Genomic DNA, 23,467 nt, shown 5'->3' on the forward strand with positions numbered 1-23,467 from the left:
TCGGGAATAGGGTTTATTCGTAGCCTCACCTTGGCCTTGATTCATCCAACCAAACCTTCGAAAATACTGTGTTGCGCTTGGGCACAGAGCCTGGGATCGTGCTGCCCCTTGTCTCCCTGGCTTCCGTGCCTAGGAGCACTCTGGCTGTGGAGACCCCATTTTCCTGCCCTGGGGCCAGCTCCGCAGCACCGCTATCCTGCACAACGTCGACCAGCATTCAGTCCGTAAGACATAAACACACTCGCCTGGCCTGTTGAGTGGTTCCTCTGTCATTTGTCCCTTCTTCTCCTATTAGCTGCACTGGTTCCAGATCTCCATAGGAAATCGGGGTAAGTCTCTACTCCTCGCTCCTGGCCGGTTCCGACATCAGTTACAAAAGCGTGTCTAATCCCCACTCAGGGACGGACCAGCCTGGTGGGGAACGTGAGGGCTTCTCTGTGGAAGCTCAACAGAAAGGCTGCAGCCTCTGGAAACTGCACGGTCTTGGTCAGTTCGGCCTGCTTTGATCGAGTACCATTGCCGCGAAGATGAGTAAGACTGTCTAGTTGGAAATCCGCAGAGCGCCTGGAAGGACAGCAGGCAGTGCTTAATTTTAGGGACAAGTCAATTTCAATCGCTGTGACTTAGATGGTGTTCCAGGGAGTACATTGGGTTGTCAGAGCCCAGGCCAGGGAAGCCCGAGAAGCCTGCAAAGCCATTCAGAGGGAGCTGACCTCCCACCTTCCTCCTCTCATCTAACTTTCTTCCCATCTCCTGGCCCCTCGAGGCACAACTCAGTGGCGCAGGCCACATGGGTGGTGCCTTCCCCAATCCGCCGGCTCCCCTGTCTTTGGCACTTCTCCGATTCTGCCTGGAATGGAGGAGGCGTTCTTTCCCTCACTCACCTGCCACCACCACGCAGTGCCAGGTCTGGAGCACGGCAGAGATTCTGCAGATACCCACGTGTAGGAAACTGCCAGGATGTATGGTGAACCTGCCAGGTTTAGTCCTCAGAAGTCCCTGGGAAGGCTTCGAGGCTGTGTGCGCACCTGTCTCCCCGGCCAGTCTATAGTCCTCTTGAGGGCAGGGACTCTGCTGCATCCATGTGTCCAGCTCTGTTTAACCACCATTTCCTGAAAGATCCAGCAGCTTCCAGAGAGTCCTCAAGAGGAAGAGATGAAATCACAGAGACTTTGAGTCTCCCTGGAAAACTCCCGGCAGAGCCAAGTCCCCAGACTCACAAGGGAAATTCTCTTCCCTCTCTCCTGCCACCCTCCCCTCAACAGCACTAGATGCTTATGATAGAATCCATGGGACCACCCTCCCAGGACTTCGCTTCTGCGAACTGCCCCCCTCGCCATAGGGAGCCACTCTGTAAGTACAACGTGATTCCTGACCCCGGGCGACTGGCTGGGGCTTGGCACCTGAGCCACACCGAACCAATGAGAGGCCTTTCGGGGTTCCTTGAAATGAAAACTGAAAAAGCACAACCTATATCTTGGAGCGAGGCATGCCCTGTTCTAGGGAGCCCCATTTCTTTCCAGAGGTGTCTCAGAAGTGGAAGAGGCCAGTCAGCAAGTGGTTATGATGGAGCACATACTCTGAGAAGCAGAACTGAGAAATGGAATGTTCTGAGGTCATGTGAGCCCCTCATTTCATTGGTTCCCGAAGTCCAATTGCATCTTTTCTGAGATACTCCAGGATCTAGTTGGTCCCCCTTCTTCCTTTATACAGGGGCAGCTTGAGTTTCTATTGCTCACAACCCATAGCATCCTGGGTAATGGTACAAGGTGGCTCTGGGAAGGCTCTCCCCTGGGGAAATGTCATGCTTTTGGTGAATTCTCTTCTCTGCCCTCCCCTCACCCTTACCCCAAACTGAGAGTCATCCATGGATGGTACCAGTAACTCTATTAGGGGGCAAGCTATGTTTTTAAAACAACCTTGAAAGATGAAATGAACCTGTAAAGGTAATGGGAGGTGGGTTGGCAAAGCTCCAGGGCAGAATGTCTGTAAGAGATGTGTTTCTGCCATAGATTGGTCAGATTCTAAAGTCCAGTTTGGTAAGACCAACAAACAAATAATGTATCTTCATTCTTTTTATACAGCTGCTATGTAGTAAAAGCACTTATTAACTGGATAAAGAGGTAAACTGGATCATAGGTTATCAGTATGGGAAACATATTCACTAGCCTGGGTCCTTGTTATACACAAAAGGTCAGTTAAACTTATACATATTTCTGGATATTTAAGTGCATTATAATTCCCTCTAGTGGACCGTGGTCAACTCCCTAATATCTGTATCTCCCCTCTGTCATCTTGGAAAGGCCATGGAGTTTGGGGTTTGACTCTCCCTCTAGGGACAGCTCTGAGGTTAATCACACCGAAGCATGTGGCTTAATAGTGGTCACGTGACCCACTTCTGGTCATTTAGATTCCAGGAGAGGTTGGCCAGAAGCTTCTGAGAGAGTTCTTTCATGTCCTCTAGAGAGAGAGGCTATGATAGTGTATGCTCACTCTCCCCAATGGGGACCTAACACATTTCCTTACCGTTAGATCAGTCTGAGCAGAGTATCGTGCTAACAGTCAGCCCTGAGCTCATCCCAACCGATGAAAGGAAGTCCCTCAGGAAGGGCAGAGCCATGGGGTGGTTAGAAGCTTAGCGTCTGGAGTATGAGAATTCTGAGTGCAAATCCCAGCTCTGCCAACTGATGTCTGTATAAACTGGGCAATTTGCCCACCCCTCTGAGCCTCAGTCTATACATCTGTACCATGGGGCCATTAGGGTTTCTGTGGTGGTTACTTGCCACCTTGGGCTATGCACAATCCAGCCCCCACCCAACATTCAAAACTCCTTCTGGGGATCCCCCAGTGGTGTGTCATATTGGTGGAAGATGGAGCCTACCTGGCCTTACTCTTGCTTAAAAGATAAGATCTTTTGTTCCTGCCCTGACCCGGCCAAATGGAAGGTTTGGGGCTTTTTTTAAGTAAACTCTGTGCCCAACGTGGGGCCAGAACTCATGACCCCAAGACCGAGAGTCGCATGCTCTGACTGAGCCAGCTGGGCAGCTCACATGGCAGGTCTCGATGTAAGCAGGTCAGATTCAGTGACTCTGGGGCACGGAGGGGACCGGAAGTTATGTTGGTTGGTCCACAGAGCTGGCACACGGAACAGCCCTCCCCTGCTGCCTGACCCTCTGGGGCTCCCTGGGTCCCAGCCCCTTTCCACAACCCTGTGTTCCAGCCTCCCAACCACTCTGGAAGCCCCAGTCCCCTTCCCATAAACTCCGTACTTCTGGAATAGCAAGTTGGCCTTGGTTGCTTGCAGCCAAGAGCGCGGCCATATAAAAGGGCCTTCTTTGTAAGTCCGCTGTGAAGCCTATAACTGAGATTTGCACTTGTAAAGCATTTCAGTGAATGCCTGGCTCAGCGCATGTAGCTATTGAGATTATTACGAACTCAGATGGCCCCAGGAAGGGATGATCTGAGTTAAACACAAGGTTTTAATTGACCAAAAAGGATACACAGAGTTCTAGTTGCCGAATTGGCACCTTTCCCTCCACACGGAGTCTCCGGCTGCTTGGGGTCTCCCGTTTGCCATATTCACCATGAATTGGCAACGCTCGATGAACACAACGGAATGAAGGCCCAGACCCTCCAAAGGCCAACACCAAGCAAACAAGAGTGTCAAGTAACGATTTTGGCAACACATCTCCTTCACCAGGGTTTGCTGGCCGTCATGTGGAAGCCAACAGACAGCGTGAGGAAGTCAGGGCAATGAAGGGACAGGGCTCAAGGGCAGAGGTCAAGACCGGATCTGGAGTTCAAACAGTCATCCCACGGCCACGTTCCGTGGCTGCCCTTCCTGGCTCTTTACCAGCAAGCACGCTTTGAAGTGGTTGAACCGGCTTCTTACCTGGCGGGGGTATGAGTCAGATGCAGACATATGACTTACTTTGTAATTTGGTACATTCCAGACACCAAGTGAATATGGCCATCAATATCACCACCACCAAGAGCATCTTCTTCCTCCTCCTAACACTTATGGTACCATCATGAAACCCCGGGGACCGGCTATACATTTTATAGGCATTAGTCCATTGGCTTCTTCCAACAGCCTATGAGGCCAGGCACTATCACTGTGGTTAACAGACTGAGACTTACAGAAATTGAGTGACTTGGCCTAGCCCTTCACCACTCAGCTGTAGCTCAGCCAGCTTGCCAGGAAAGCCCCTCTCCCCCCACCAACACGCATGCTCACAAGTTCTGACTCATTTCAGCCGGTCTTATTCTCAACAGACCTTTCTCTGCAGGCTAAACAGCCACAGATAGAACTTTTGCTAAAACGCCTTCATGCCCTTACTCCGAAGATGGGTTTTATGCCCTGGTTGGGGGGTGGTGGCATAGCCTGTCTCTTCCACATTATAAACTCTTATGTACCTGCCATAAAAATGCCCCCTCGGTGCTTATGGCAATGTATTGATCACAGCTGTTCAGTCCCACATACAACGTCAGAAGCTTGGGCCCACACTCCTCTCTGTGAGTTTGGCCTGCAGGCTTCAGGCCTGTAAATGTCCCCTCACACCCCAGCGCTGGGGGGCCCCGAAAAAGGATGATTTATGAATGGGATTCTCAGGTGTTCTGCCCCAGATTAATTGCTTTCAGGCCCTATGTGTCAATGGTAGAAAAACGAATCACAGCCACACCACTTTGCTGAAGAAAACGAATCCGAAGAGGCGGGCGTCTTTCTGGAAGGTCACTGTGCACGTGGATCTGGCTGGTCTCTGCGGGGGCGCGGAATGGTGATGGGAGGGGAGACGCTGTAAGGACTGTCAGGTATGCTGTCACCACAGGGGCAACTGTAGCCCCCAGTACCACATTGCCGTGCGGGCAGTACAACAGCCCCCCTACTTTCTCACTTCTCTTCCCTCGCTCCAGGGAGGTGGGACCCAGCCAATCGATACGCTGCGTGGCCGGAGGTGCCTGCTACATGGTCATTTCTCAAGCGAGGCCCTGATGGCACCTATCACTAGCAGTCAAAGGCGGCCAGAGACAGAATCAAGGCCTGTCCCATTGTAGGACCTGTCTCCGCCTCTTTGATAAACATCCCCTGCACAAGCTTGCAGCAAAGAAACCATTTCCAGAATGCAACATGCGGCGCGCCTGGCACCTGCCCTCCCACTTCCCAACCAACATTTCCTTGTGCTCCACAGCAGGTTTTCCCGGGTTCCCTGGCAAGTTGGCCAGGCCAGCCCCAAGCATCCCCACCCCCATTTTATTCCTGCATGTTGTGTCAGGAAAGGGGAGCCCCCCAGGGACGGCTGCTGGAGGTTGGGGGGCAGCTCCTGGCTGGAGGGAGGGTGTCGCGGAGACCCACGCGTGCTGACGAGAAGCATTCCAAATTCAATTACTCCAGGGAGGCCATACCTCATTAGGCGTTCCTGATTTTTTTGGAGAGGAAAAGGCATTATTCTGCCAAACGAGTTGTCTAGCATGCTTTTTTTTCTTCCTCTTCTTCTTCTGTCTTTGGGAGGGTGGGGGGAAGCCAAGTCTGGATGTTGCAGCCAAGGTGGCTCGAAGCATTCTGCTTCCCCCCACCCCCCCACCAGGCTTCTCTTGCTGATCTCAGCCAGAGAGAGGCGGGCAGTGGCCAAAGAGCTCAAGGGTCTAGTTCTAGTTCCTAAGTGGATGGCACCGGGGGCCGGCCCTTTGCTCTCTTGCTCGCTCCACGTGAATGGGAAAACTACATCACCCAACCCACAGCACCCTTCCTGGACAGGGCAGGGGGGCAGGGTGTGGGTTGGCAGGGAAGCTGACACTGGTAGTCCCAGCACTAAGAGGCTATCAGCCTTGAAAGTTTGGGAAAAGACACAAGATTTTTTTCCACTCCACAATCAGTTTAGAAACCTATAGAATAGTCACAGGTGGAGGAGGCACCTTTTGAACCGGGGTTTGCTCAACCTCAGCACTATGACAACTCGGCCCCTGTAACTATTTATCCTGGGGACTGTCTTGTGCATCCGTCTAGCAGCATCTGTTCTCTGCCCCCTAGGTGCCAGAAACATACATCATGACAACAAAAAATGTCTCCAACCATTGCCAAATGTCCCTGAGGGTGAAAACTGCCCCCAGGAGGAGACAGTGCTTCTGGCAAAGGTATAGAGGCAGCTATAAGCCCGGATGCCGGATGTCTCCAGGATCTGGAGGTGAACATTCCAGAACCCACACAACTCACACAACTAATACCCATGTCATCGAGCGTCAAGAGAATTTGCAAGGGATGCAAAAGGATTTCATAAAACCATCATCATCATCATCATCACCATCATCAACATCATCATCACCAGCTACCTTTTCTGGAGTGCCTGTGATGGGCCAGGCATGTACCAGCTGCTCAACCCACGCCATGTCTAACAAGGATTAGTGGTTATTAATGCTAGTGCCACGCGCTGGTGACTCAGAGCCACATTTTCCCCAAATATGGCAAGCATGAGATACCATGGCCAGGCCACACTCATCGCTTGCAGGAACAGAATGGCATGAGCTTCTAGTTCCTTCACAGGCACGATGCCTGACCGGGAACATTTTGGGACACAGGAGGAGTTGGAGAACTGACCCATGCTCCTATTGTAAGATGACTGGCCTGGGTGGACCCCTTCCCGGGTCCCCTGACCCCCACCTTGCAGGACTTTCATATTTGCTGAGCCGTCCTTTACATCCTCACTATACAAAGCGGTCCATGCCTGCAGCATCTGCATCACCTGGGCGCTTGGGAGAAATCTGGAATCTCAGGCCCCACCCCTGACCTTCCAATTCAGAATCCGCATGCTCATGAGATCCCCGAGTTATTTCTCAGGGCACTAAAGTTTGAGACCCTACTCTGGCACAACAGTACCAGCCTGCTGGCATCTGTCAGCATTTTATTTTGTTGAGATTTTATTTATCTTTTTAAGAGTGAGAGAGAGAGCATGCGCAAGCGGCGCGGGGGGCGGGGGGGGGGGGGGGGAAGGGCTGAGCAGGGAGAAGCAGACTCCCCGCTGAACAGGGAGCCCATGCAGGACTCAATCCCAGGACCCTGAGATCATGACTTGAGCTGAAGGCAGATGCTTAACTGACTGAGCCACCCAGGCGCCCTGCATCCATCTGCATTTTAGAGTGTGTACAGATGCATGGCAACAGCCTGGCTATCCCTAGATCCATTCATTCAACAAATATTTACTGAACACCTATCGTGTATCCTGCCCTTATGGAGCCAACAGTCAGGGCCTCTCACCAACCCCCTCCTCACCAGACAGGTGACTATACAGAGGAAGTCACTTGTTTTACATAGAAAGATAATGAAGCCCCACCAGCTTAAGAACCTGGGGGAAAATCCTGCTACCAATAACCAAGGCAAGGGTTTTAATTCCAACATCCTTTTCCTCAATCCTGGCTCTTTCTTCTACATCCGTACTACTTTTCAACTACAATCATCAGGGCAAAAAGAAGAAACAGAAGTTTCTGCCTGTCTTAACTACTGAATCATACTAAAGGCAGGATTGGGGATTGGGGGCGGTGGTCACTCAGCCTGACGGCTGGCTTCCGTCATGAACTCATCTAGAATCAGAGACAGTTTAATTCACGGGGGTGAATCTTTTGCTCAAAGCTCTCCATCAGCAACATCAGTTCTAAATCAAAGGCCTTTAAAGACCACCATAAAAAAATACAAAGCAACCACAGCTCTGGAGATTTTAACGAATCTGCACCCTCAAACTGTCTCTTCCTGTCATCTGAAATCAAAACAGAGGTCCAGATTGCGTCCATGCAGCGGACTCCAAACTCCTGCCCCAAGTCCCCTCCTCACCTGGCCTTCCTAAAACTCAAAAACTTGTTTTTGTTATCAATTACTTCCATTTGGTTTAGTATTGTCTTCTCATAAAGCTATCACAAGACCTGGTTATAGGCCCCCAGCAGCCCCAAACCTCCGTGATTCCAGGGAAATTACTCCAGAGCCTCAATTTTCTCATCTGTAAAATGGGAAACGTAGACACTGTTTTACAGAGTTCTTGGGGGAATTCGTGAGGCTAATGAATGTCGATCCTGTGCTCAGCCCCAAGCCTGAGTCCTGGCAAGTATGCAACACATGGCAGCTCTCTTCTCCCTCCCTTTGCTCTGGGAACATTCCAGGGGGGGTGGCTGAGGGCTGATGGTGACTGACGATGAGTCTTCTTAGGGATTCTCCAACACATTGGGTTGAGCTGCTAGGCATGAAAGAGGCAGAGTCCCATTCAAATGCAGAGGTTGGAGCTCAGCAGAAGGGCAGTTACTGCCCTAGATGCTTGAAGTAAGCTTGCGGCCATCCTTGGCATGTATCTTATGGGTCTCCTGTGATGCTCAGAGAAATCAGAAGATTGCCATGAACGGCTCAGATGCAGGGGGCGCTGTACAGGTCACAGAGACACCTGACATCCTTCTGGTTCTCCCAGCTCAGGGAACTCCGCACCACATGAGCCTTAGACTTCTCTGAGACAGAAGCTAAAAATGCCAGACATCTATGTTCCTAGCCTCACTTGCCTCTATGAAGCAGCCACCAAATGCCCCGCTGAAGACGTTGACTCGAGAGCCAGGGCCTGTGAAGAATCCAGACTGCTGAAGATGTCACAGGAGCGGGATCTCTAGCTAATGCCCAGAATGTCTATGGCGCCCAGCTTCTGCAGGGTCAGCAGTGGGACGGCTTCCAGTGGCGACAGTCATGTCTCCTCAGGAGCTACCCTGGAGACCAAACCTAGACAGGCTAAGCCTGATTCGCCTGCCCTCCTAAGGAATCTATGAGCACCCCAAGTCCTTTAAAAACTTATTTCTTTGTCGAAATTAAAGTGTCTCTTGTGGACGCTAAGAACCCTGATGGATGCATCTCTCAGCCTAATTTCTGGTCCTCGATTTAGCTCGTAGAGAGACGTGAGTATGGGCTAAGAGAGAAATCCCCACCACTGACCCACCTCCGCTGTGTCTGCAAGAGCACTTCTCAAAATGAGATCTCTGGAACACACCTATCAAAGTCGACTATGGCGTAACTAGGGTATTGACAAAAACGCAGATTCCCGGCCCTCGCTGTGCAGATACTGAATCAGAATCTTTGGAGCTACAGTTCGTGAGCGTGGATTTTTTTCACAGACCCTTGCCCACCCCCTCCCCAATTGTTTTGCTCCCTGAAGTGTGAGAACTGCTGGTCTACGGTACTTCCTAGCTTTTTCCACATAAACAACGGTGACATCTGTGTGTCCCCATGCGATAAAATGAAGAAGCTCCTTGTGACCAGAAGCAACTGGCCCTGGGGGGCTCTGGCAGCCCTGGGTCCCATCTAGCTTCCCTCAGCACTGAGAGGAACAAATATGTCATATGCTATTACCTGTCTTGAGGCTGCGAGATTCTGAGATACCCCAAGGCTACTCAAACTGTGGTCCGCGGGCCAGGGCTTGGTCCGGTTTGCTGGCAGCCTGCAACACCATAACTAGAGAAATGGAGAGCAAGCCTTTAGAAACTACTCTGACGGGGCATCTGGGTAGCTCCATCAGTTGAGCATCCGACTCTTGATTTCCACTCAGGTCGTGATCTCAGGGTCCTGGGATCAAGCCCCGTGTTGGGCTCTGCACTCGGCGAGGAGTCTGTTTCTCCCTCTCCCTCTGCCCCTCACCCTGCTTGTGCTCTCTCTCTCTCTCTCTCTCTCTCTCAAATCTTTTAAAAAACAAAAAACAAAAAAAGAAACTACTTTGACAGTTTGCCAGAATAATTTATGTTTGCTGAATCTGCGATGCAATTTTGGAGCTCATATTTTGTGCAATTCTGTTTTCTATTCCATTTTTTTCTCAGGACTTTTTCTTTTTTTTAAGATTTATTTATTTATTTGAGAGAGCGAGAATGAGAGAGAGAGTACATGAGAAGGGGAAGGGTTAGAGGGAGAAGCAGGCTCCTCGCTGAGCAGGGAGCCCGATGCGGGACTTGATCCCGGGACTCCAGGATCATGACCTAAGCCAAAGGCAGTCGCTTAACCAACTGAGCCACCCAGGCACCCCTCTCAGAACTTTTTCTAGTAATATATTTTCATATTTTCTAGTACTGTATTTTCAAAAGCATTGGTCCATGGCAGATGGGGAAAAAAACCTTGTTCTTCCCTAATGATGGTCCTTCAGATGACAACTGGTCAATGGCATTTCAAGCTAATCCTCCAGTCAGTAAACTGTAAGTTAATGTGAACAGTGTTGGTCCAGCTTCAGACCCTGAACTCCATCTGGATGCACCAGCTGCTGGGGGCGAACCTTCTCTCTCAACACCTGTAGGGCCTCTAATTCCAAGACTAGATTAGCACCTGGCATTCAGAGGACTTTTTGCTTCTGGGTAGAATAATAGAGAAAGTCATTACTACTCAAAAACACAAGGAAAACTTGATGCTTCTTCCAGGGTCAAGGTAGATGGCTCAGTGCCAACCCTAGTCCCATACCCACCCAAGCCAATACTTATTCCCAGATCAAATGCAACCAAGTCCTGAAGAACTTTTAGGGTTCAAGTGTTTAAACAGGACAGTGGCAACTTCCATTTTCTCTTTAAATTCCTTATCTCTAATATCCATTTCCAATGTTTTCCAAAGGGAGGTACCCAATTTTTCAACGTTGTGGAGCAAAGATTGAAGTGTATTGAACTGCGCATATGTGAGGTGTACGACTGGATCCGTGAAACCATCACTATAATCGAAATAACAAACATATCTATTACCCCCACGAGTTTCTCTGGACCCCTCAACAACCTCTCCTTCCCTCCTCTTCTGTCCCCAGGCAACCATTAAACCGCGAATTTGTCACCATAGATTGGTTTGCGTTTTCTAGAATGCAATATAAATGGAATGATGTCGTCTGTGCGCTTTTGTGTCTGCTTTCTTTCACTTAGCATAATACTTTTGAGATTCATCCATATTACCGCAAGTATCAGCATTTAATTCCTTTTCACGGCTGAGTAGTATTCCACTGTATGGACATTGCACAATTTGTTTTATCCATTAAACTAAAAAGCCAATTAAAAAAAAGGGATATTTAATTTCTCAACTCCTCCCGAAAGTAGAATAACAAGGAGGAGAGGAAAGAGAAGAAAAAGGAGCACATTTTTCTGAGTCCACTCCCTTCTCAGGATCTTTGCAATTGCTCTTTCCTTGGCCCAGAATGCTTGCATTCCCAAATTGTGGTGTGGCTGACATCCCCCCCTCATTCTCATCTCAGTGCAAAGGTCACTTCCCCGGAGGCCTTCCTGATTCCCCTCCACTCCCTGCCCGTGCCTCCGTCCAGTCCTTTGCCATCGCATCACGCAGTGTTACATTCTCTAAAGGACTTCCCGTTCTCTGCATTTATTGAGTCTTTTCTTTTTTAATGCCTAGCCCCTTCATTAGAATGTAGACTCCAGAAAACCAAAGAGACCCTCTCCATCTTTTCACAATTACATCCTTTGTGCCTAAAACCCCGACTTGCATATAGTAGCTGATCAATAAATGTGGGTTAGCTGAATGAATGAATGAGGGAATGAATGAGCAGGCAAAGGGTCATACTATAGACTGAGTTGTGTTTTTTAAAGTTTTAAGACCTTTCGTTTTGAAAGTCTCAGATCTCCTTGATATAGTAATGACATTCAGGAGGCCACCCACCAACACCAGAAGAGAACGGAAGGAGCAGCTGAGACTTGGAAACATATTTAATGCAGTGGTGAGAAAACCAGCCCGGGCTATCCCCACTGCTGGCTGGCTTCAACTCTCCTACAAATCATGTGAGATGCTAAATCATGTTTAAATCCCTGATTGTGACCACCGGGAACTATGAAGGACACTCACGCATAATTTACATACTGCCAAGCTCCTGAGAGCCTCTAAATAAAGCCCCTGAGGGCCCCCAGGCACTATTTTTGAGGAGAAGGACATCAAGTGACAGATTAAATCGAGTCTGTTCCCTCCACGCCAGAGAAAAAAGAAACCTCGCCCTCCACTCGCTGACATCTGTGACTATCCTCAGCTCCATTTGCTGTCAGATGCTTGCTTCCCAAAGCCACAGTCAGGATCCTGAAAACATATATATGCGTGACTGTCTCCCATTTTGCAGAACGCCACCGCCGCTCAGGGGAATTTTTTTGCTCAGACTTTCGTTCTTTCTCTAGATCTTAACCATACAAAGTGTTTTCAGCTCAAAGGAGAGGGGAGGGGTGTTCACAAGAGTACTCCGCATTCTGAAGGTAAATGTGACATTACCTTTGATCACAACGTGGTCATAAGACCAATCACGAGGTGGGCATAGCATCTTCTAGAGGGTTTGCATCCCGACCCCGACAGACATGCACCTGGGAGGGCAGGATAGGCTGATAGCATTTCCCACCCCAACCATTAGATTTTGGCTACAGAGGGCCTGTTATTACGACCGTGCTCAATTTTTATAATCTGACAAAAATGGAAAGCAAAAAAGCCAGCAACAGGAGGCCTAAGTAAACACAGCAAGTGGTTTATACCTTTCAAGGGGCCCAAAGAAAAACAGCACCTGTTTTATTGTTGTGTTTTGTTTTCTGCGCAATTCAGAGGAGTCCGTACAATCAAAACACACATACATGAGCCAAATAAAACAACGAAGTGAATACAGTCTGGCACCTAAGCAACAGGCTACTTGCACGTCACCAGTGCTCAGGAGCCTTCTAGAAGCAGGCAGATGATCTGTCCCTGGCCCACATGCACAGTTAGGCTTGGACTCAGGCACAACCTGCTCTAGTTTCAATTTTCTATAGGAGTCGGAAAAAATGTTAGGAAAAAAAGTAAAAACCAAAAAAAAAAAAAAAGTTAGAAATGCCCTGAAATCAAGCACTGTTTGTACCCTTGCTCCTATGCTGTTCCACTCACCCCCAACACTGAGCCAGGCAATAACACACGCCCAGGAAATAAACTCTTTGATCAATTGCCCGTCGGCAAGGAAAGGAATCACAGTGTTTCTGTGGTCTTCCCCATGCCTAGCATGTTACTCTGCAGGGTGAATGAGTAAATGAATAAGGGATGGATGAGCGAATGGGGAACGATATTTCAACCATCCTGCAGCATTTGATCCTTACAACCTGTGGGATGGTAACAATAATAGTTAGCACTTGTATTATGCTAATTATATGCCAGTCACTATTCTAAACTCCTCATACATATTAACTCTTTTAACCCTCAAGAGCGCTATGAAATAAGGACTATTATTATCTCCCTGGAACAGATGAAGGAGCTGCTGGAGGTATATGGAGGTCAGGCTGCTCGGAGGAGCCAGAACTGACTCCTTGCTGGATGCTCCGAAGCACTGAGCTTCCTCTCCATGAGCTACCTTTCATGCGGCAGGAAATGGGAGTGTAGTGATATTAATTTGACCAAGGCTACTACGCACTCCATGGGTATACACCTGGGACCGTGTTCCCAGGACGTTCGCGGTTCAGTGACAACCAGGATGTAAATTCCCATAGCCTGACTCCAATACCCAGGTAGGGCATGTGACTAAAGCTAGCCAGGGACAGTCATTTGAGATCAGCAGAAGAGAAGGTTTGCATCCTCTCAAGGAAGCTGGGATAAAAGGCCAGTTTTCTCAGCACTATTCTCCCAAACGGGAGGTGCTGCGGGGTCCGGGAAAGAAAGAGAAAATAAAAACAAACCTGGAAAATGAGGGCTTCACCCCATCTCTCCCAGAAGGAGACAGATTCGCTACCATCTTCCTGTCTTCAGTCCCTGGGCGAAGGCCGCAGCAAGTCCGGGGCCAAGTTCTAAGCAAAAGTTGCATCTCTAAGGGCCTGAGCAAAGGTTCTGAGCGAGGCTTCTCAGGGACTGGGTTTTACTACAAAATAGGTCAGAGAGTCTGGGGTGGGGAGGGAACTCGGGATGAGACAGTGGAGGCCAGGACAGAATGAGAATTATAAATGGGGAGGGGGAGAAAGAGTTGGAGCTAGTTCCTGATCCTAGTGTGCTTTCCAGCATGATGGTTTCGGGGATTATGATTTAAGAGATAATTGCTCCTGTTTGGGGAAGGCCCAAGAAAGCAGGGAGACACGGGGTTTGGAATTGGGAAACGGGAGTCTCTTAAATTTAAAACCCCACCTTAAACCAGGGATTAATTCATCGGAGAGAACCATGTTGTTGCTGTGGCCAGAGAGAGGAGGATGAAAACCCAGAGAAAGAAATTATAGTACGGTAATTCAGAAACTTCATCAAGCTGGAAAAGGAGAAAGAAGAAGAGCTGGGTGGGCTCTCCACTTGCCGCCTCCGCCCCACCCCTTTTTACTCATCACACAGATGGTGCCAAAAACAGGGCCCTAGATTGAGGATTTGAAGTTGGTTGTGGGGACGAGGTAAAGCTACCACTCTGACTCAAACTGCAAACTCGGAGAAGAAACACCTCCCTCCCTCACAGCGAAACCCAGAGAAATATGCCCTGTGCAAGTCAGAGCTCAGCTGACATTTGTGGGGTTTGTAAATTCCCAGTAATTCCTTGCTCAGAAGGCCGCTAGGCAGACAAGGGCAGAGTTGGCTATGGACGTCTACGGAACAGAAACCAAAAAGGTGCTTTCCTCCATGAACTCAAGCCATCTCCAGGCCAGGTCTCCAGGCACATAAGCTTTTCATAAAACCAAGACGCATAATCTCTTTGGAAACTGTTGCTCTGTTCTTTGAAGAGAGACATTGTGCTACAGAATGTGGCAGAGTATAAATTGTTTTAAGTTGGTTATAAGAGATTTGCTCAATGAGTTGATCTAGGAGTTCCCACTGGGAGGTCATTTGAGAGGATCTCCTATATGAATGAAAATGAGTTTCCGGGCTGACCCCCCCCCCAGGCACACCCCCAAATGCACACACAGCCCAGGGCTCCAAAGATCTCACACCCATTCCCAGCAGATGACGTAAGAACTCATCATTTTTGCACTGGATCCAAAGGTCCTACTCTTGAGCTCAAAGATGAGAATCTGTGAGCCCTGCTGGGCTTTCTGAACATCCTGCTACTAGGTTCCAGGAATTAGCTACACTCTATTGCATGATGATAATTTTTTTTTCACGCTGAGAAAACCGCAGTGGGATTTTAACCAAAAGGAAGCAAAGGTTTTCTTTTTATAAATTCGATTAGTCTTTTCCACTTTCTGTACCTCGAGACATTTCCTTTGGGAGGAATTTTATACCCAGAGACCCCTTAGCGAGGCACTGTTGCATGCGGGGCGCAGTGAATTTAAGTGCAAGACGCTTCATGTGGACAGAAAGCAAAAATCGCAGGCACTTGCAGTCGCCAGCAAAGTCAGTTTCTAAATGCTGCCGTGGGGATGGCCCTGCAGGAGAAGGAAGATGAAGTTGGCCGCGGGCAAGCTGCACGGGACCTCTGGCTGGGAGGCGTGCGGGTGGTTACCAAGCCCGCCCTTCGCTCGCCACGGCCGACTTTCCCGCCGGAGCCGGCGCCGGGGCTCCTGGTCCCCGCGCGGCACCCGGCGCCGGTCTGGAGATAGCCCTTGGCTGTGGGCGGCGGGAGTCCCCCTGAAAGTGCGCCTTTTCGCCGCCGACATTCAGCTGCTGGGGGAGCGAGCGCGCTGAGTGCGCACCGCTTCGACTCCTCCGCCGGCACCCGGGGTACCCACCCGAGCCAGCTCCCCGAGGCCTCAGGTTCGAAGCCTCTCCCGAGGCCGAGGAGAGGTTAGGATTTGAGCGCCAGCAGTTCGGTTAAGGAAGGAGTTTCTGAAACTCCCGGGGAAGCGAAGTCCCGCGGGGCGTGGAAAATAACCAAGCCTACGGGTGGGCTTTCCAAACTCGGTCTTTGCTTTGGGTCAGTGTTTCTGCGCCCTCCTCCCACCGCTCTAGCCCCAACGCTAGCAAAGAGTTCTTTGGGCTAGGGTAACTCGCCACGTCAGTCCTTTCTCTGTCTGCTCCCCCCCTACCCCAAACTTTCAGACCAGAAAAATAGAAGTAACCCCCGGGTGCGTCCAGGCGTCCCCATCCCAACACACACACCACCATCACCATCATCATCACCATCACGACCACCACCATCACCACCACCGCCGCCGCCCCCACTCTGTCCCTCCCACCTCCGGGTAGAGGAGGGACTGGGAACCTGATCTCCGGGCTCCTGCCCTAAACGTTTCCCCATCAATAATGTTGATACCATCGCGGTGCCTCCACCCCCGCCCCCGGGGCACCGCTGCCGCCTTTTCGCCGTTTTTTGCTTGACCCAAGAAAACGAAACCTCCTCCACTGCCCTCCTAGCCTTGGCCGGGGGCGGGGGGGGGGGGTGCTGCGGGGCCTGGGGCCTGGGGCTGAGGAAGCAGGGGCTTGGCCAGAGCGCGTGGGGGCGTCCTGCAGTTCCGGGGTGCCCAACCAAATCCAGCGGAAAGAGAGGGAGGGTCCCGGGCCCAGGCCAGGCCTCATTCCAGGCTCCATCCCAAACCTGGGGTCAGACTGGGCCAGCATGAGATAATTTTGCAGGTGGGAGAGCCAGGCCTCGGAAAGGGGAGGCCCAACGCCCTCTCCCCTTCCCAGGATCTGGGATGAAGCGGAGAGCTCGGAAACCGGTTCGCTGGGAACTCAGGTGGTGGCCCGCGGCCTTGGGGCCCAGCCCTTCGGTCCACCAACCCAACAAGGCGCTCTAGGTCTTGGGAAAACTGAGGAGCTGCATTAGGAGAAACAGCCATCAAGCCCCCAAAATGTGAGTTTGCACAACTCGCCAAGCGCCTCCCCCGGGTGCATTTCTTGTTGGCCCACGAGGTCACGACCCTGGTGCAGCAGGCAGCCTCGCTTCGGGCCACCCCCATTACCTCGCCTAGATCAGTCCCTAGATGCCAGGCCCTCTGGTGGAAACGGCAAGTCGGAGGCGCGTCCGCCCGGCTCCCCCAGCAGCTGCCCCACCCTAGGCCCGGACGGCGCGACCCCCTATAGAGCGCGCGGGTCACTGGGGTGAGCAAGGCGTGGGGACGGGCTTCAGCAGTGGCACCTCGCTCGCACTCGCTGCCTCCTTTCGACCCGCTCAAAAGTAAAAATCACCCCCCCGTCTCCGTTTTATTAATTTAATTATTTCTTTGCCTCGCGGCACGCGAAGCCTCACCCGCGCCCTGACATCGCAGCGCCCGCGTCAGCGAACCACGGAACTTGGGCCCCAGACAATGGCCCGTAATTGATGTATTGCCATCAACAATAAAGACCAATTCTCCTCTCCCCGCCATTCCGACCATCCCCCTCCTCCCATCCCCCTCCTCCACCTCCCCTCGCCTCTCTCCCCGCCACAGAGGGAAAGAAAACAAACAAGAAATTAGCGGGGGACGCCGCGCACGGAGCGAGACGCCCGCCTCTACGCCGTCGAGGACGCAAAAGAACGAAAAAAGTTATTAAAGTTTGGATCCCCCCAATTAATTCGTCTCTGTTCACCCATTTTTAATTGATCATCGCGAAGCTGCTTTTGCGTGTGCATTTCGTTTGGTTGTTTGTTTTGGTGTTTTGGGGGGAGGGAAGGCTTCCCCCCCCCCAGTCTTAATAACACATAGAGCAAGGAACGAACACGTGTGAAGCTATTCCGGGAGCTTCCCGCGGCGCACGGAGCGCGCACTGGGAAGCAGGGTTTGCGGGATCGCCAGCTCGGCTCGGTTCCTGCCAGCACGCAGTGACCCGGAGGCCCGGACTTCCAAGAAGCCAAGAGTGTTAGAGACGGATGCGGGCGGCTCCAAATGCAGGCACATTTGGAGAAAGGAGTGTGCAAGTGCATATGCACCGGCACGTTAGTGTACCTGGGATAGTGCGGGCTGCTGTGTGCGAGGACCACAGTTTGCAAGGGTGGGGGGGCGCGGGATTGGCACGTGCTACTGTACACTTTCCCGGGGGTCTGGGAGAAGCGAGTGGCTCGCACCCCAGGAGCACGCAGATCCATCTTTGCCGAGGGATCTCTTTAAATATTCAGTGAGAAATAATGGCATTTGAAGCACCACCTATGGAAACATTATTATCTTCATTCTTCAACATCAGCCCCACTGATAGCTTCGTTTGTCTTTTTATCAAAATCTACTGTAACCAACAGGACCTGGGGAGAAAGGGAGAGCGAGGTGGAGAGGGAGTGTGTGTGTGCCTGTGCGTGTCAGGGACCGAGCGAGGGCAGAAGAGAGGAAAAATAAGAGTGAGAAGAGAAAAGGTAAATGAAGAAAGGGCGAACGAGAATAAAGAAAGAAGGGAGAAGTTAGACCAAGAAAAAAAAAAGTCGCCAAGAGGAAAACAAACATTCACCCGCACCCGCACACAAAAGATTTAGAATTTAAAAAAAAAGACTAAAGACCAACGAAGCTAAAAGAGAAGAGTCATTTGGGGGAGAGCGGCAAGGGTCCGGTGCACCCGAAACCCGACTCGAAATATTGGTGCCCACTTCGCGCGAACCGACTGTGGTGCTCTCCAGACTCAAGGGCGCGCCCGAATTGGGGCGTCCTTATGAGCCCTGTCCTCTCCCGATAGCGAGATAGGGCAGGGATTGTGTATCTGCACCCCCCCCTCCTCCCCCATTACTCAAGCGAAGTTTAGTGTGTCCATCGGGCGCAGGACTTCGGGAACCTTGGAGCGCGGAGACCCCGAGGCGCGAGGGGAAAGATCTAGGCTGAGCCGAGGACTGAGCGTCAGGTTCGCGGGCGCCGGAGCCCAGCCGAGGGAGTGCGGGGCCCACGCTCCCGATTCCCGACCCCGGGGCGCGGGTAGGGCGGCTGCATCCCAGCCTGGGGAGATGGAGCTAGTGCGAAAAGTTTGGGTGCTGCGCTCGGCAAGTGCCGGAGAGATGGAGGCGAGCTTCTGTCGGGCCAGACAGCTGCGGACAGGGAGCCCCCCCCCACCCCCCACCCCCACTACTCCCGGCTCAGCACAGCCACCTGGTTGCCAGGAGCCTGGGGCGCGGTCCCCCTCCCCCCAGGGCAAGGAGCCCAGGGGTCCTGAGGACTGGCTTTGCCCACGGCCCGGCCGCCTGGGCCGCGCCTCCCGAGGCCAGGGGCGGGTTGCAGCGTTCGGGGTAAGCGGCGGCCCCTCCCCTCCCCCGGGCTGGAGCTGAACTCGGATCCCAGGCCGGTCCCTGCTCTCCGCCCGCCCCGGGCTCGGCGGCGCCACCGCCGCCGCCGCCTCCCCGCGGAGTGACGCGCCCTGCAGCCAACCGGGGCAGCCGGGGGGGAGGTCCGGGAGGGGTCCTGGGCGGAGCCGGGCCGCCCCTTATCCCACGGGCTCGGGGCTGCTTCTCCCGAAAACTTCAGCCCTAATTGTCCTGGGAATGTCCGAGGTAGAGAAAGGGAGCGAGGGAGCAACGAGAGGCTGGAGGATCGGGGCCCTTTGAGAAGGATCCGGGTGGCGGGAGAGTTGCCCCTCCCCCCTCCAAAAGCCCCAAACCCATCACGTTCCCAAACCTTTCCTCGGTCCTCTTCTCCGCGCCCCCGCGAGCCCGCGATCCAGGGGATGGAGAACTCGGGGCGAAGGAGCGCCGAGCCAGGCGGCGAGCGGGAGGGAGGCCGGGCCGCGGGCAGTAGGCGGACCGGCGTGGGGCTGGCTCTTCCCCACTCGCTTTTTTTTTTTTTATGGGGTGGGGGTGGGCTGCTTTCTGGTAGCTCTTAAAGAAACGAAGAAACACTCACGAAACGGGACTTCCTCCCCCCAAATCCCGCCACGGGACTCCCTCCCCCCGCGGGCCGGCGCGCCTAGCGCCGGAGTTGGGAAGTTCGCCTAGCGCCCGCAGCCTGGGTCTCCAGCCCCCGCCGCCCGGCCCCACCCCCCACTCGGGAGGCTTAATTCCGGGGAGGGCATGCTAATTCGGGTCGGCCCAGCCCGGGATGGGGGGGGTCGGGGGGGGGGGGAACGCAGGCCGGGGCGCGGGCGCGCACAGGCGAAGAGGAAGGCCGGCGGCGGCCGGGCCCCGGAGTCCCGGGCGGTCGCGAAGAGGGTTAACCCAGTGTCGGGCGGCGCGGCGCGCAGAGCCAGCCCCGCGGCCGGCTTATTGGGCCAGCGCGCGGAGAGACAGGGGTCTGCAGCAAATCACGAACTAATTGATTAAGGCGAGCGGGTTTGAATAGCGCTGGCCCGGTGCCAATCGCCTTTCAAAGAGCCCCTCTATGATTAATCGCAATGCATTATTGATAATCATAATTATAGCAGGACACATGCGCGCTGCGCCCGGGGCCGGGGAGCCGGGGAGGGGGCGGGCGGGCCGGCGGGCGGGGGGAGCCGCCGCCGCCGCCGCCGCTCGATTTCCGTAATTTTGAGAAGATTTTTTTTTAGTAATTTTTTATTCTGCCCCAGCTGATGTTTGAGCCAGCATGTCGCGGAGGAAGCAAGCGAAGCCTCAACATTTCCAATCCGACCCCGAAGTGGCCTCGCTCCCCCGGCGAGATGGTGAGTGCTCCGGCCCGCGCCGCGGACACACACACGCACACACACGCACTCACACTCACACTCACGCACACCCGGACCCACGCACACGCGGCTGGCCTCCGCGCCCACCGCCCCGGCCGCCGCCACCGCCGGGTCCCCACTCGCCTTTCCCACACGGCGTATTTATTCCTTCCTTCCTTCCTTCCTTCCTTCCTTCCTTCCTTCCTTCCTTCCTTCGTTCCTTCCTTCCTTCCTTCGTTCCTTCCTTCCTTCCTTCCTTCCTTCCTTCCTTCCTTCCTTCCTTCCTTCCTTTTTCTTTCTTTCTTTCTTTTATTTCTTTTTTTTTCCTTTTTAATTTTCACTTTGCCTGCGCTGGGCTTCCCCCTGGCCTGGGGAGAGCAAACACTTCTCCTGGCAGAATCTTTCCGGAGTTGTTGGGTCCTCCCTGGCGTGGGGGGGAGGAGGAGAGCGGGCACGCGGGCCCGGCTGCTCCGGCCCGGCTTTTCCGGGGAGCGGCGGCCGGGGCCCGGGTGGCTGGCGGGACGCGGGGCGGGCGGAGGTCGGCCGCCCGGGGCCCCTCGCGCTCCCCGCGCCGTGCCGGGGGCCCCCGGGCCGGCCTCCGCCGCGCCGGCCTTGCTGCCTGCGGGAAGGAAGTTTACTTGGTGCTCAGGGCTGAACTCCCAGCGCGGGGGAGCCCCCTGTGCCGCGCCCCCCCCCAAGCGCTCACACTCCACCTGGGCCCGCGCGGGGGAATGGGGTGCCTTTAGGGGTTCAGAGCTGCCAGAAGACGGGGACCTGTGTCGCGGCGCCGGTGCCCGACACGCCGGGGTCGCAGCAGGGGCGGAGAGTGCTCTTTGCTGCTGGTTGCTTCCGAGACACAGTGCAGGCGGACCGGGAACAGTGTTGGGGTCCGGCTACCCAAGTTTATCCCCGCATCTTTTCTCCAAATACACGCAGCCCACCCCTCGCCCCCGAGAAATCTTTAGATTGGGTGTGTGTCCGCTGAGAATCGTGGTACCCCGTGCTTCCAGGAATCGTGAGGGTCTTTTTCCAGGGCTGGGGGGGCTCTCTAGCCAGAGGAGAACGTCCCCCCCGAAACAGAGGCACTCGCTTTCTCGGATGGAGGCGACAACTGCGAGGTCCCGAAGGGAATGAACAAGTCTAGAACAAAGTTTGTGTGAGGGAGCCGAGGCCGAGAGTAGGAGAGGTCCCGGCAGGGGATTTGGGGTACGCAGGGAGGACACCTCGAATCCCTCCTTGTCCCTGAAGGTGGTTCACTTTAGGGGCCTCCGAGCTGCCAGGCCCAGCGCCCGAGGCGAAGGAGCGGCGCCCGGGTCGGTCCCCGGCACGATGCTTGCCTCTCGGCTGCGGGGAAGGACGAGGGCAACCCCGGCGGGGTCTCCGCGGCTCCAGATGCTCTTCCGAATGCTCAAGTCCTGGGCAGCATTTGGGGGTATGGAGGAGGGAACTGGACCCCGACATGGCTCAGAAAGGTGCCCTTAGATCGGCACCTCTGTCCACTAAACTCTGCGGCCATCCGGGCCCCACGGTCCCCGGGCTCCTTCCCTAGAGGCCTGCTTCTCTGTAAAGCTGGGGCGCGGGGAGCCGCGCAGAGCCCAGGCAGAGAAGCCAAGGGACTCCCACTCCCGTCACCCCGGCTGTCGGGAAACGGGACTCCTGGCGTGGGGGGGGGGGGCTGTAAGAAATTGGGGAGAACTGAGACCGATTAAGAAAATAGTTTACAATATTTGCCTCCCACCCCAGTACTTCTTCGAGCTTCCAGCCTTACCGAGAGTCTCTGCGATTTCTCAGTCTGCTGAGAAAAGCCCCCGAACCCCGCTTTCCACCCCAGGCCAAACCGGGGACGCGAGATAAATTGGGGTGAAATTACCCCAGGCCGCAGGAACAGCTCCGAATATTTTTCTGGGTTTTCTCAGCTGGTTTTTTCTGCTTCTCGCCCCTACACCCATCTTCTCTAAAGTTTCTGGTGAGACCTTCCGCCCCGAACACTGTTAAAGTTCCCAATTTGTGTAGGAAAAACCAAACGGGAGGAGAAGAAAGAGTTTTTCGGGGTTTGTTTTGTCTTTTTTGTTTTGTTTTGTTGGGGTTTTTAAAAATTTTTTGTCAATTTGTACTGATTTCATACATTTTCAAAAAGGAGAAAAAAGACTAAGGCTTCGTGGAGAAATGATGCCTGCTAGATCTTTGCCTTTCTCCTGTCGCCTTCTGAATCCGGAATTTTTAATAGTTAAGGCTTCTCATAAAGCGATAGCATAAAAGGAGTTCACTACCTCTTACCATTATTATTTATTAGGACTTTTTTTTTTTTAGTTTATTTGAGCTTTGAGGTAAGTTAATTAAGTCACTGAATCAAGTTTCCTTTCTTTCTTTCTTCCTCCCTCTCTTTCTTTTTTCTTCCCTTTTTTTTCTCCCCCAAAGCTGGTTCATTGTCCTAAGAAGCAGTAAAGTGTTAGGGGCACCATCTCCAGCACTTTCCTCCCAGTTCTTTCTCACCTCTCCCCACCCCCTCTTTTTCTTCCGTGGTAATGGTTTTAGGTTATGACTGTTTTTACATGGTTGAACAATAAGTTTGGGGGAAGCTGCCTAGAGGGTAGATTTTGTAATAGGGTTACAGGATTTAGTATGTTGTAATAATATTAGTACACAACTAATCCTCCTCAGCGTTTGCCTTACAGGAGGGCCTTCCACACGCCCCATCTTTTTATTTGAGAGTAGTGGGGAGACAGGCTGGAGAATACGTGACCTATCTCAAAGTAACCTTTAAAAAAGTCGCCACCTTTTCTGCAAGGAATTCAGCAATCTCAATGCATCCCCCGACACAGAACACACACACTTCACTGAGTTGTTGAGCTTTGGGGCTTTTTTTCTTTTTTGGGTTTTGTTTTGGTTTTTTTCCCCCAAAAGGTTATTAAAATTTTAGAAGACAGTGCCTCCCTCAAACAATGTGTTACTTTTTCTTATGTCTCAAAATGGTCGGAAAATATGGTCCATGAAACCTCGAACAAACCGAATTAAATCTAGTTGGTGCCTTTGACATAGGCTTGCACCTCACACATGCTGATTTCTACCTAGAGTCGGACCTAGAAAAGTTTGTGGGCCCCCAGT

At 52.8% G+C, this 23,467-nt stretch overlaps 1 protein-coding gene and 1 long non-coding RNA gene across 2 annotated transcripts in view; one reads left to right on the forward strand and one right to left on the reverse strand.

The window, feature by feature from the left end:
• On the reverse strand, window positions 1-20,276 carry LOC113936582. Its single transcript, XR_003524294.2, has 3 exons — window positions 19,384-20,276; window positions 885-1,141; window positions 1-564 (listed from the first exon to the last, which is right to left on the reverse strand). It is a non-coding gene; the product is annotated as an uncharacterized LOC113936582 (long non-coding RNA).
• SALL1 (spalt like transcription factor 1) overlaps window positions 19,246-23,467 on the forward strand; it is a 16,518-nt gene continuing 12,296 nt past the window's right edge. Inside the window, exons 1-2 of the mRNA XM_027619968.2 lie at window positions 19,246-19,259; window positions 20,270-20,362. Of these exons, the coding sequence (XP_027475769.1) occupies window positions 20,287-20,362 (76 nt within the window). The 5' untranslated portion in view covers window positions 19,246-19,259; window positions 20,270-20,286. The remainder of the gene's footprint in view (window positions 19,260-20,269; window positions 20,363-23,467) is intronic.

This window comes from Zalophus californianus, chromosome 17 (genome assembly GCF_009762305.2).
Source record: "Zalophus californianus isolate mZalCal1 chromosome 17, mZalCal1.pri.v2, whole genome shotgun sequence".
NCBI classification, from domain to species: domain Eukaryota; kingdom Metazoa; phylum Chordata; class Mammalia; order Carnivora; family Otariidae; genus Zalophus; species Zalophus californianus.